This window comes from Emys orbicularis, chromosome 4 (assembly GCF_028017835.1).
Source record: "Emys orbicularis isolate rEmyOrb1 chromosome 4, rEmyOrb1.hap1, whole genome shotgun sequence".
Lineage (NCBI taxonomy): Eukaryota > Metazoa > Chordata > Testudines > Emydidae > Emys > Emys orbicularis.
Window position 1 is genome coordinate 67,341,097 of NC_088686.1, and position 13,271 is coordinate 67,354,367.

The window sequence follows — 13,271 nt, forward strand, 5'->3', positions numbered from 1 at the left end:
ACTTTTTGGAAATTGAATAGCCAAGATTTCTGTTTAATTGGGAAGTGCCGGGATTAAGTTATCAAATGGCAAAAAGTATTGTGAGGCTGCACATCACAACTGACCAGTAACTTCTGGGGTTAGTCTGACTCTAAGTGAACAACACCAGCGGGAAAGGAGCAATGCTGTACTTGCTTCAGAAATACATTGGAAATTCCAGTTGGGGCAGGTACCTTCAGTCCCATTGAAACCATCCCTAGCATACAGTCTCAGTATTCAGAGATAATACTGTGCATGTGAGATTGATTGATTTTTCATTGATTTACAGGGAGCTGGAGTTGTCATTTGTGCCGGGAACTACTCAGAGAGAGAGCATCAGCTTTTGGCTTTCAAGCCTAAGGAGCTCCAGGGATCAAGATGCAATTTGCTCCTGGAGTTGTGGTACCAGCGCACAGTTCCCATCCAGAACACAGACACACACATGCGCGCACACACACACGTGCGTGCGCACTCACACACACACACAAACACATCGAAGAGAATGGACACTCAAGTATAAGAAGAGATAACAATGGTATTTATTGTCAAAGAGTAAGATTTCACTAATATAGTAACTCCTGGGTTCTACTAGAAGAAACATGTTCTCCTTTTAATTCTCCAAATGGAATCTCTTCACTGCTGTGCATGGTTGATGCTGTATTGTAATAGGCTCACATGCATTATGTTAAGGGGGAAATTGTTATACTGATACCAAGGAGTCAATTTTGTGCGGCCTTGTGCTTTTTTGTTTGATCTTCTTTGTAAAGAAAAAAATAGCAACATAGTTCCCAAAGCACTACTGATGATATGCTTTGGTTGGGATGTTGGGAATTGTTACTCCTCACAGGCTTGACTGAAAACCACTTTACTGCAACACTGTGTAGATCTAGAGAGGCTTTGAAGGTTGTGGTAGCTCCGTTCTTCCTGAGTCGTGAATAACACGAGCATATTGCCACTGAGACAGGAACTGATCTAAAATTCCTTGGGTGACAGTTTCTTTGCTGAATCATCAAACCCTTTGATTTTACTGATATTAGATATTTGATTTTACTGTAAATGAAAGAAGAATGGAATAGATATATAGACTCAGAGACACCTACTCCACCCCCTCCAGCTTTTTTTAATGTTCAGGGAGACCATCTTAAAGTGGCGCTGTTATATAGTTCAGATCCAAAAGTCTGTTTTTTATTTAAAAAGAGGTGAGGAGTAATGGTTTACAGAACCTGAAAAGAAAGATTGTCATGGTGGTTTTAAAATTTAAATAAAAATAACTTTCCTTTATTTAAACAGTCCCCTGCTGTGTAGCACACCCAAACGAAATAGCATTGAGCTCATGTATCAGAACCAGGAAGCGTCACTGTAATTCGCTGTCCAAACTAAGTGAAATGGAGAAAAGTGAACAACAACAAAACAAAAGCATCAATGGAGTATAAGTGTTTTTTTTTTTTTAAACAATCTTCTCCATTTCAGTAATCTAAGGGGTCAAACATGTAAGGACTATTTTTTAAAAATATGATTTTTAAGGTTGCAAATATGCTACTCCTGATTCTACCAAGTATACAAGAATTGTCCTATCTTGGGTGTGATATAAAATCTGTTTATAAACAGATTTAAAAGCTTGCATGAGAGGAGGAATGTAATATAGGTTCATGAATCCCAAGCAGCATGAGTGACTCAGGATGCCTATGCAAGGTGGTAAGGACACTAAGATTGCATTTGGGATATACATATTAATTGAAGCCTCTCTGCAAAATTATTCACCCTGAGGATTTAAATTGACATTGTCAAAATAAATGTAATTTAGTTTAAAAAAGGTCCTTCCCTGTGTTACTAATAACACCTCAGACTATTAAATTTAAATGAACTGTATAAATTTAATTTACTTTTCATTTTTTATGTGGTTTGTTTAGCTTTTTCACTTCTTTCAGCTTGAACACAGAAACCAGTCTGGTCAGTTTCTCAGTCTTGTTCTCGTGAACTCACACACAGTGCAGTTGTGTGTGAGTTCACAAAACTGCTCTAGAATTGTTTCAATCCCACAAAAACTGTTTTCTTTAAATTCCAAGGTGGTTCCTGAGCACTTTATTTCTAGCCCTATTGCACCAAATCTACCCCTCGTGCAGCTCTATTGTCTTCCCCTGGGATTAATTTCATCCGTTAGTAGGGGACAATGCTCAAATTTAGCATCCCCAAACTACTAGATAGTGTCAGTTGAAAAGTGTGCAAAAATCATCTCTCTGTGTCACGCATTGGGAGGGGAAGATAGGAGCTTAAATTTCTACTACAGGCCTACATTATACAATCCTAGACCATCAAATAGGATTTGTGTCCACACAGCTACAATAAGATGATTTACATACTGTTTAAACAAAACCATTTTAAAACTTTAAATGACCAACTTTCTTTCAACCTCATTGGGCAACATGCTGAAGCACTTCAAACTATTCATCCCCATTGTCTCATCCAAATCTCTGAGCGGCCATCGCCTTTCTTTTCAGCTCCCTCCCATCTGTTAGAATTCCCTTAGGAAGAGCTAAGGGAGTCTGTCACATTTCCTCAACGCTCCCATGCACGTTGCCTTCCCCCTGGCAGATATTCTGGATCCATAACTAGAGACTGAGTAGGATACAAGACGCTAGAGATGCCCAAATCTTTTGGTACAGATGCCCAAACCTTTTGCACTGGCAGCTTGCGAAGAGCTGGATGGCCACAGCTTATTTGCACACACATTTGCATACATTTGTTAATCAAAATAAATTGCCATGACTTTCATATTTGCCTGTTGTTTCAGTTAAACCCTCATGAAAACTTACAAGGGTTTAGCTGTGTCATTTCCACCCTGCACTTTCAGGAGACTGCAGCAGCGGCCCATATCCTAGGACTCCAGGAGCCTCAGTTGGCCTATCAGCTGTACCTGTGTCCCTCTACTCAAAGCATTAACAAGAACTGATTGTTTTACAGCCTCTGTATCCCATATCCAATCTACCAAGGCAGAGTTAGTTAGCTACAGTCCAGAATCCAAATGTATGAGTTCAAATTAATAGTAACTTTCTTGTCATGGTCCAGTTACATATCATTCATTCAGGCTTTACTCTCACATATCTATGTGCACAGACAGTTCCAGTTAACTTCTAGCAGCCTGATAGATCCAAAGCTTTCACCTCTCTGACATTAAGATGTTCCTGCAACTTATATCTCCCTGATTCACAGCCTTATTCTTAGGCAATAGGCAGGTACATTCCACTCAGTAATAATTCTTAGCATGTACATAGAGCTGGACAACTTCAAAGTGCTTTAAAACATTAATTATTGAATCTACACAATACCCATTATGTAAATAGTGCTGTACCCATTTTACAGAGGCATAGAAAAATTATACCATGTCTTGCCCATAGTCATACAATGAAAAAGTGGGTAATAGAACTCCTGAACCCTGAGTCCCAGTCAGCTTTTTTAACCATTGGACACATTTCCTTATGCTACTCCTTTGCTGTACACTTATTTAAAGGAACAATCCACAATAAGGCAATTTTCGAAACCCAGCATAATCATGACTTTCTCATAGGCGAACTAGGGAAATGTGGTCTAGAGTAAATAACTATGAAGTGGGTGCACAACTGGCTGAAAGACAGTAATCAAAGAGTAGTTATCAATGTTCGCTGTCAAACTGGGGGAGGGGTATATCTAGTGGTGTTCTGTCCTGAGTCTGGTACTACTCAATATTTTCATTAATATCTGAGATAATGGATTGGAGAAAATCTTGTAAAGTCTATGGATGACACCAAGCTGGGAGGGGTTGCAAGCACTTTGGAGGACAGGATTAAAATTTAAAATGACCTTGACAAATTAAAGAATTGGTCTGAAATCAACAAGAGAAAATTCAATTAAGACAAGTGCAAAGTACTTCACTTACGCAGGAAAAATCAATGCGCAACTACAAAATGGGGAATAACTGGCTAGGTGGAAGTACTGCTGAAAAGGATCTGGGGGTTATAGTGGATAACAAATTAAATATGAGTCAATGTGATGTAGTTGCTAAAAAGGCTAATATCATTCTGGGATGTATTAACAGGTGCCTTGTATGTAAGACACAGAAGGTAATTGTCCTGCTCTACTAAGCAATGGTGAGACTTCAGCTGGAGTATTGTGTCCAGTGCTGGGTGCTACAGTTTAGGAATGGAATTGGAGAGAGTTCAGAGTAGAGCAACAAAAATGATAAAAGGGTTAGAAAACCTGTGAGGAAAGGTTAAAAAAAAACTGGGCATGTTTAGACTTCAAAAAAGAATAACAGTTTTCAAATATGTTAATGGCTGTTATAAAGAGGACTGTGATCAACTGTTCTCTTTGTCCACTGAATATAGGAAAAGAAGTAATGGACTTGATCTGTTGCAAGGCAGATTTAGGTTAGATATTAGGAAAATCTTTCTGATTATACGAGTATTTAAGTTGTGGAACAAGTTCCAAGGGAGTGGTGTGGAATCCTCATCACTAGAAGTTTCTAAGAACAGGTTAGACAAATACCTGTCAGGGATGGTCTGGTTTTACTTGGTCCTGCCTCAGCGCAGGGGGATGGATTTGATGATCTGTTGAGGTCTCTTCCAGCTTTACATTTCTGTGATTTGATGATTCTAAGCTCTAGTGTAAGGGAAAAACCTTTTGGGGACTCTGTCGTCATGCTTCCCTCTCTTTTTTCATGGCAGGAAGTAACATTTTGCAAATTGAATAAATATCCATTCAAAGTTGAACAATTTTCACCATTTTTATTTGTTTCTTGGGAATGTTGTTCTTAGAGGCTTTTAAAAAACTAAATCGGTACATTAACAACTAAACGTTTGTGATTACAGTAAATGGGTATTTTCATTGGCTCTGGCACAGCTGTGTGAGTTGTTAGCGGCACTTGATGTGAACCAAATACTGAAGGTTAGACTAGGATAAAAAGGTGTTTTAAAACTGCTAGTGAATACATGTGAACTGATACTTTTAAAAACTCCAGTATACAGTATTTTAATGCAGACTGGAGCAAACTACCAAGGGAAATGGTGGATTCTCCGTCTCTTGAAGTGCTCAAATCAAGACTGGATGCCTTGTTAGGTGATGTGTTTTAGTCAAAGACAATTATAGTCAAACAGTTAGTCAAACACAGGAGTAACTGGGTGAAATTCTGACCTACTGGAGGTCAGATTAGATCAGCAATTCTCAACTGGGGTCCGGGGCCCTGTGGGGGGTCGCAAGCAGGTTTCAGTGGGTCTGCTGAGCAGGGCCAGCATTAGACTCACTGGAGCCCAGGGCAGAATGCTGAAGCCCTGCTGCATAGGGCTGAAGCATGGGACCCTGAGCCTTGCCACCCAGAGTTGAAGCCGAAGCCTGAGCAGCTTAGCTTTGTGGGGCCCCCTATGTTGTGGGGCCCCGGACAATTGCCCTGCTTGCTACCCCCTAACCTCAGCCCTGGCTTTTATATGCAGAAAAAACAGTTGTTGTGGCACGGGGGGGAGGGGGAATTGGAGTTTTTATAGCATGCTGTGGGGTCCTCAGAAAGAAAAAGATTGAGAACCCCTGTATTAGATCATCTAATGGTCCCTTCTGGCTTAAACTCTAAGGAGCTATTGAAACACACGTTAGCTGATTGAGGTGACGTGAAAATACAGCTCCTCTCTGTACCAGGGCCCTGAAATGTTTTTCATTAAAACATATTTGGTCACACATTTTAACCCACCATCCCCCATCTTTTATCCTATTTTAGACGAGCCCTTAAAGTGCAGTTATGGGAAATGATTCACCTGTGTTGGGACAGTGAGTTGCAAACTGCTTCCTGTGTGCCCATGGGAGCAATTGCGTTGAAAGAGGCAGCCTAGCACTTCAGCTGTCCTACCCCAGGGATTCTTCCAGAGAGGAGCAACTATCAACTCAGCTACATTGGGTGAGGCTGCCCAGGAGATGTGTTGAATCCCCCAGCCAGCTTGGTCCTGGCCCTTCCATTTTCTTGGCTGTACTGACTGGATCCTGGTCCCACACTGGAATGGATGGGAGCAAACAGTGTTGCTGCCAGTTTGCAGCACCGCTCCTGGAAACCAGTGATTAAGTGAATCAGGCGCATAGTCAGAAAAGGTGACTGTATCTAAGCAGTACCAACCCATGCAACAGATCTCTTCCCTATGTATGTCTGAGTCAGATGTGCTTATTTTACTATCACAAGCAAACACTCCCCTTTAGCCCTTCAGAGCTAATACAGCTTTGGAAACATGAATTAGATCCTATTCTCCCTCAGGGAGCATCAATAAAATTGTCAGTAGCTTGATTTTGAGATCCAAGATTGAGTTTGCAGCATTGATAGCAAAACCATGACTTGGCTTTTAAATGAATCACATTTGATGCAGAAGCAAAGAGAAAAAACTAAATATGGGATTCTCCAATTACATAGTCCTGTGTTTGACTAGAACCACACTTCACTCTGCTCGGGGGGAAGTTTCTATTACTATCCTGAGCTGGAAAGAGGTGTCAAAGAATCGCGTAGTATTAGTTTGGATTTCACAGTGACTGCTCCATGAGAGCCTTAATGTTGTGTAGTTTGGTGGTTGGTTTGGGTTGGGGTTTTGTTTTTGTTTTGTTTTTTTGTGATCATGGAGCATTTAACCTTTAGTTCTTCCCCTTTAGTGCAGGGCCTGAAAATAATTAAGTTTCTAAAAAAGAAAATGAGGTGCTGCATTTTTTCCCTTCCCTCTCACAAAGAAAGGAATATTTGCATTCTTGACCAACAGCCTAAAGTGATTGTATTGTGCTACTAAAGGTGAGTTACTCTTTATTATACCTACCATTTTGCTCACCTCAGAGTTAACAGAATTTTGTACTTTCATAGCACCTTGCATCTGAGGCACTCAAAGAGCTTTACAAACAGTAAATTTTACCTCATGCCACCCAAAGGGCTTTTTCAAAAGCACCTGTTAATTTTAAGTATCTCAATTTTTAGGTTCCCCAACCTGAGATTGTGCACTGCTTTCCACAGTTGTTGAGCACAACTCCAGTTGAATATAACCATATGCTAACACAGCTATCGGCATTGATCAGGGGTGGAGGGTGTCCATTTTCTAGCATGTGTTTTATTGCTAGTGTGGTTGGGGCAGCACTGTCCTATGACTGTGTTAGAAGATAGTGGTTTAGCTCAGGTCTTGAGACTGGAAAGCCACTGTTAAACTGCATTCATATGAAGCAAACATTACTCCCTGTGGCTTTTAAATTGCTATTCCCAAACTTCTCTTCTGCACTCGGAAAGGGGTTTATTACACTCTGACTCAAAAAGAGAATTTCCTACGCAGCATATTAGGTGTGGGGCTGTTGTGTTTTCTCTTTATCTGCTGTCTGTTTTTTGAAAGGGGTCATACAGGAGGAGAAAAAAGGATGAGTGTGGAAAGAAATATTAATTAAGGCTGTCACTGCTGCAGGGCTAGTGTACCTTGTGCACAATGATATCCCAGGGGATTATTTTCTTCAGTGCAGCTGTTTAATTCAAAGCTCTTGCATCAAAGTAGTTTTCTTAGGCTTGGTCTACACTTAAAATTTAGATCAACATAGCAACAGCTCTCAGGGGTGTGTAAAATCCACACCTGAGTGCTGTAGCTATGCCGACCTAACCCCCAGTTTAGGCACAGCTAAGAATGCTTTCATCAACCTAGCTACCATCACTTGGGGAGGTGGAGTTCCTACAGCGATGGAAAAACCTCTTCCATCAGCATAGGCTATGTCTACACTACAGGGGTTATGCCAGCATAGCTGCAGCATTGTAGCTATGCTGCTATAGTGTAGACGCGGCCATAGAAACAACTAAAACAAGGGATTGTAGGAAAGTATTCCAAACACCATGGAACAATAGGAATCATTTAAAGTGGTACATGAGGGTAGAACTAGCAGTAACAGGAAGACAAATAAGAAAGGGAAAATTTAGATTAACAGAAACATCTCCTTCAGCAAGATCTATCTATCCAATATATCTATGACTAAACACTGACATTTGTTAATCTAAGAAATAGTCTTCCAAGGGAAAAGTGAAAGAAGCAGCATTGCTTCAGTTCAGACATTAAAAACTAGTCTGGATAAAGCAATGGAGAATAACACAATCTGGAACAAATCTGCAGCAGGCCCTGGGAATAGACTGTGTAAAGCCAAAGGAGGACAAGATTTCAAGATGGAGAGGATGGACAATTATATCTAAGGCAGCCAATAGGCTGAGGAGGATGAAATATTCACCCTGAAATTTAGCAAGGAAGAGGTTGTCAGAGACTCTGCTGAAAGCAGTTTCAGTGGAGTGTAGAAAGTGGAAGCCAGATTGGAGAGGCTTGCACTGTTAGCTTGTGATCCCCCTGTCCGTCTGTTGTGTGCACCTGTTGTCTCTCATTGTAGACTCGGAATGTAAGCCCTGCGGTGCAGGGACCTCCTTTTGTTATAAATTTGTACAATGCTTAGCACAATGAGTCAGGGCCTCTAAGTTGCTACCACATTACAAATAAATAACATGTCTTTCCCATCTCCAATTCCATGAGACTCTGTTCAAACTGTTGTTGAGACTGTTGCACAAAACCTCTAATCCAGCAGGAGCCAAATTTGGGATCTGAATGGAGCAATGGAGAAGGGGCAGCACTAACCTAGTTCATGATAAACCTCTCCAAAGATTTCATTGCTAACATCAGACCAGTTCATAGTTTAATGTGTTAATGTTTTAGGACATGGAAAGCTGAGTTTGGGCTTATTTTATTTCACCCAATCCCAGGACTGAATCTGTGGCATTCTCTCTCTCACACACTTGCACCCCCTCATGCCCACCATAGATTCATAGATTCATAGATTCTAGGACTGGAACGGACCTCGAGAGGTCCTGCCCACATGGCAGGACCAAATACTGTCTAGACCATCCCTGATAGACATTTATCTAACCTACTCTTAAATATCTCCAGAGATGGAGATTCCACAACCTCCCTAGGCAATTTATTCCAGTGTTTAACCACCCTGACAGTTAGGAACTTTTTCCTAATGTCCAACCTAGACCTCCCTTGCTGCAGTTTAAGCCCATTGCTTCTTGTTCTATCCTTAGAGGCTAAGGTGAACAAGTTTTCTCCCTCCTCCTTATGACACCCTTTTAGATACCTGGAAACTGCTATCATGTCCCCTCTCAGTCTTCTCTTTTCCAAACTAAACAAACCCAGTTCTTTCAGCCTTCCTTCATAGGTCATGTTCTCAAGACCTTTAATCATTCTTGTTGCTCTTCTCTGGACCCTTTCCAATTTCTCCACATCTTTCTTGAAATGCGGTGCCCAGAACTGGACACAATACTCCAGCTGAGGCCTAACCAGAGCAGAGTAGAGCGTAAGAATGACTTCACGTGTCTTGCTCACAACACACCTGTTAATACATCCCAGAATCATGTTTGCTTTTTTTGCAACAGCATCACACTGTTGACTCATATTTAGCTTGTGGTCCACTATAACCCCTAGATCCCTTTCTGCCGTACTCCTTCCTAGACAGTCTCTTCCCATTCTGTATGTGTGAAACTGATTTTTTCTTCCTAAGTGGAGCACTTTGCATTTGTCTTTGTTAAACTTCATCCTGTTTAACTCAGACCATGTCTCCAATTTGTCCAGATCATTTTGAATTATGACCCTGTCCTCCAAAGCAGTTGCAATCCCTCCCAGTTTGGTATCATCCGCAAACTTAATAAGCGTACTTTCTATGCCAATATCTAAGTCGTTAATGAAGATATTGAACAGAGCCGGTCCCAAAACAGAGCCCTGCGGAACCCCACTCGTTATGCCTTTCCAGCAGGATTGGGAACCATTAATAACAACTCTCTGAGTATGGTTATCCAGCCAGTTATGCACCCACCTTATAGTAGCCCCATCTAAATTGTATTTGCCTAGTTTATCGATAAGAATATCATGCGAGACCGTATCAAATGCCTTACTAAAGTCTAGGTATACCACATCCACAGCTTCTCCCTTATCCACAAGACTCGTTATCCTATCGAAGAAAGGTATCAGATTGGTTTGACATGATTTGTTCTTTACAAATCCATGCTGGCTGTTCCCTATCACCTTACCACCTTCCAAGTGTTTGCAGATGATTTCCTTAATTACTTGCTCCATTATCTTCCCTGGCACAGAAGTTAAACTAACTGGTCTGTAGTTTCCTGGGTTGTTTTTATTTCCCTTTTTATAGATGGGCACTATATTTGCCCTTTTCCAGTCTTCTGGAATCTCTCCCGTCTCCCATGATTTTCCAAAGATAATAGCTAGAGGCTCAGATACCTCCTCTATTGCTCCTTGAGTATTCTAGGATGCATTTCATCAGGCCCTGGTGACTTGCAGGCATCTAACTTTTCTAAGTGATTTTTAACTTGTTCTTTTTTTATTTTATCTGCTAAACCTACCCCCTTCCCATTAGCATTCACTGTGTTAGGCATTCCTTCAGACTTCTCGGTGAAGACCGAAACAAAGAAGTCATTAAGCATCTCTGCCATTTCCAAGTTTCCTGTTACTGTTTCTCCCTCTTCACTAAGCAGTGGGCCTACCCTATCTTTGGTCTTCCTCTTGCTTCTAATGTATTGATAAAAAGTCTTCTTGTTTCCCTTTATTCCCGTAGCTAGTTTGAGCTCATTTTGTGCCTTTGCCTTTCTAATCTTGCCCCTGCATTCCTGTGTTGTTTGCCTATATTCATCCTTTGTAATCTGTCCTAATTTCCATTTTTTATATGACTCCTTTTTATTGTTTAGATCATGCAAGATCTCGTGGTTAAGCCAAGGTGGTCTTTTGCCACATTTTCTATCTTTCCTAACCAGCGGAATAGCTTGCTTTTGGCCCTTAATAGTGTCCCTTTGAAAAACTGCCAACTCTCCTCAGTTGTTTTTCCCCTCAGTCTTGATTCCCATGGGACCTTACCTATCAGCTTTCTGAGCTTACCAAAATCCGCCTTCCTGAAATCCATTGTCTCTATTTTGCTGTTCTCCCTTCTACCCTTCCTTAGAATTGCAAACTCTATGATTTCATGATCACTTTCACCCAAGCTGCCTTCTACTTTCAAATTCTCAATGAGTTCCTCCCTATTTGTTAAAATCAAGTCTAGAACAGCTTCCCCCCTAGTAGCTTTTTCAAGCTTCTGAAATAAAAAGTTATCTGCAATGCAGTCCAAGAATTTGTTGGATAGTCTGTGCCCCGCTGTGTTATTTTCCCAACATATATCTGGATAGTTGAAGTCCCCCATCACCACCAAATCTTGGGCTTTGGATGATTTTGTTAGTTGTTTAAAAAAAGCCTCATCCACCTCTTCCACCTGGTTAGCTGGCCTGTAGTAGACTCCTAGCATGACATCACCCTTGTTTTTTACCCCTTTTAGCCTAACCCAGAGACTCTCAACACTTCCATCTCCTATGTCCATCTCTACCTCAGTCCAAGTGTGTACATTTTTAATATATAAGGCAACACCTCCTCCCTTTTCCCCCTGTCTATCCTTTCTGAGCAAGCTGTATCCATCCACACCAACATTCCAATCATGTGTATTATCCCACCAAGTTTCAGTGATGCCAACAATGTCATAGTTGTATTTATTTATTAGCACTTCCAGTTCTTCCTGCTTATTACCCATACTTCTCGCATTTGTATATAGGCATCTAAGATACTGGTTTGATCTTTCCTCCCAGTTTTGTCCTGACCCTCCTTTCTCTCTGCCAATATAGCCCACACTCCCTCTCGTTTCCGACCCATCTCCCAGGTCTCCATGTTCCCCACTTACCTGCGGGCTTTGCTCACCATGTCCTTTGTGTTTTCCTGATGTGAACCCTATGCGCCAGGAACCTATGCTAGATATGGTTCTTAACTCCCCTGCTACTGCCAGGATCCACAGTAATTGCAGGAAATGTAATGTACTCTATACAAGCTCTGCCCACAGTTCAAAACCACAGTGTCTCTACTAAAATGACCAGCAGTGAAATAATTAACAATATGTACATTTTAATTGTCATCTTTGGACTTCAGCATTAACAAGCAATTGAACTAAATGGGGTAAATTCTGCCTCTCAGAACTATTGTTTCTGTCTGCCTGTGTGCAGGCTTAGGAAGTAAACTCTGCTTTAAGTTACTTGGGAGGTTTTCTTCATAGCCAGAAGGGATACAATTTTTGTTGTGGTCCATTGGAATCAGGAAATCTCATTGCTATTCCCAGTTCCCAATCTCTCTGTCTCAGTTTCCCCATATATAAAGTGGGGATAGTAATTCTAACCCATCTTTGTACAGAGCTTTGAGATCTGTGGAGGAAAATCACTGGATAAGTACTAAGTACTATTATTTACTATTGTGAAACCAGGTCACAGCTGAAGATGGAGAAGAATTCTCTTCTAGTTATCCACTACACTGTTCCCTCCTACCCCATGAAAACCCTGGCAGCCTCAGGTCAGTGATACTGCACACACAGATGAGATTCAGGTGACATTTCAGAGGTCTCATGCTGAACAGTCAAGGCCCTGCAAAGGAAATGAAAAGCTCTTGCTGATTGGCTGTGTTTCCTCATTCTGGTCAGAGAAGGGCAGGAGCTGGGACTGGCAGGCAGCCAAATCTGTCTTCAGTGGAGATATAATTACTAATAATGACCTCCAGCCCAGGCAGCTAGTTAAGTGACTTTTCAGGGCAGGCACCAACCCCAGTCTGGTTTATATGATATAAACTCAATTTTGTTGGAGGGGAAGGGAGCTAATGTCCTTCAGAGCAGGAGGTCTTTCTGGTCCCAAGGGAACTCTCCCAGCAGCAACATCAGCCCCCAAATACCTCACTGTCATGATTACCATAACAACACACTCTCAGTCAGCAGCATCGTTATTAGCACTGGTACCTTCAATTAGAGCCAGAATGTGAAACCCTTACTCTCACTGATGACCTGTTACACACACAAGTAGCACGACTGACATCAAGAGGTACATTATGTAGGAAGGCACTACTTAGCATAAGCAAGAGTGGCAGAATCTCGCCCATAGTGTTAACCAAGGGATAAACTAAAAGAAGAATGATTGGAAGCTGTCAGCTGGTGCCCTAAGACCATGGAGGAATGTGTGCGCACTTAAGTAAGGAGAGCTGGCAATCTATGAGAGTATAATCTGCATGGACTGGTGGTTAAAGTACAGGGTTTGGTGGCCGCGGAGCTGAGTTCTGTTCCCGACTCTGCTGCTGAATTGCTGTCTGATCTTTGGCAAGTCATGTAATTTTGTCATGCCTCAGTTTGTCTGT

At 41.5% G+C, this 13,271-nt stretch overlaps 1 protein-coding gene across 1 annotated transcript in view; it reads left to right on the forward strand.

Annotated features, from left to right (window-relative positions):
- Window positions 1–584, forward strand: part of DPF3 (double PHD fingers 3) — a 200,691-nt gene extending 200,107 nt beyond the window's left edge. The window contains exon 11 of the mRNA XM_065402481.1: window positions 308–584. Coding sequence (XP_065258553.1) covers window positions 308–378 — 71 coding nt within the window. The 3' untranslated portion in view covers window positions 379–584. The remainder of the gene's footprint in view (window positions 1–307) is intronic.
- Window positions 585–13,271: the final 12,687 nt, after the last annotated feature.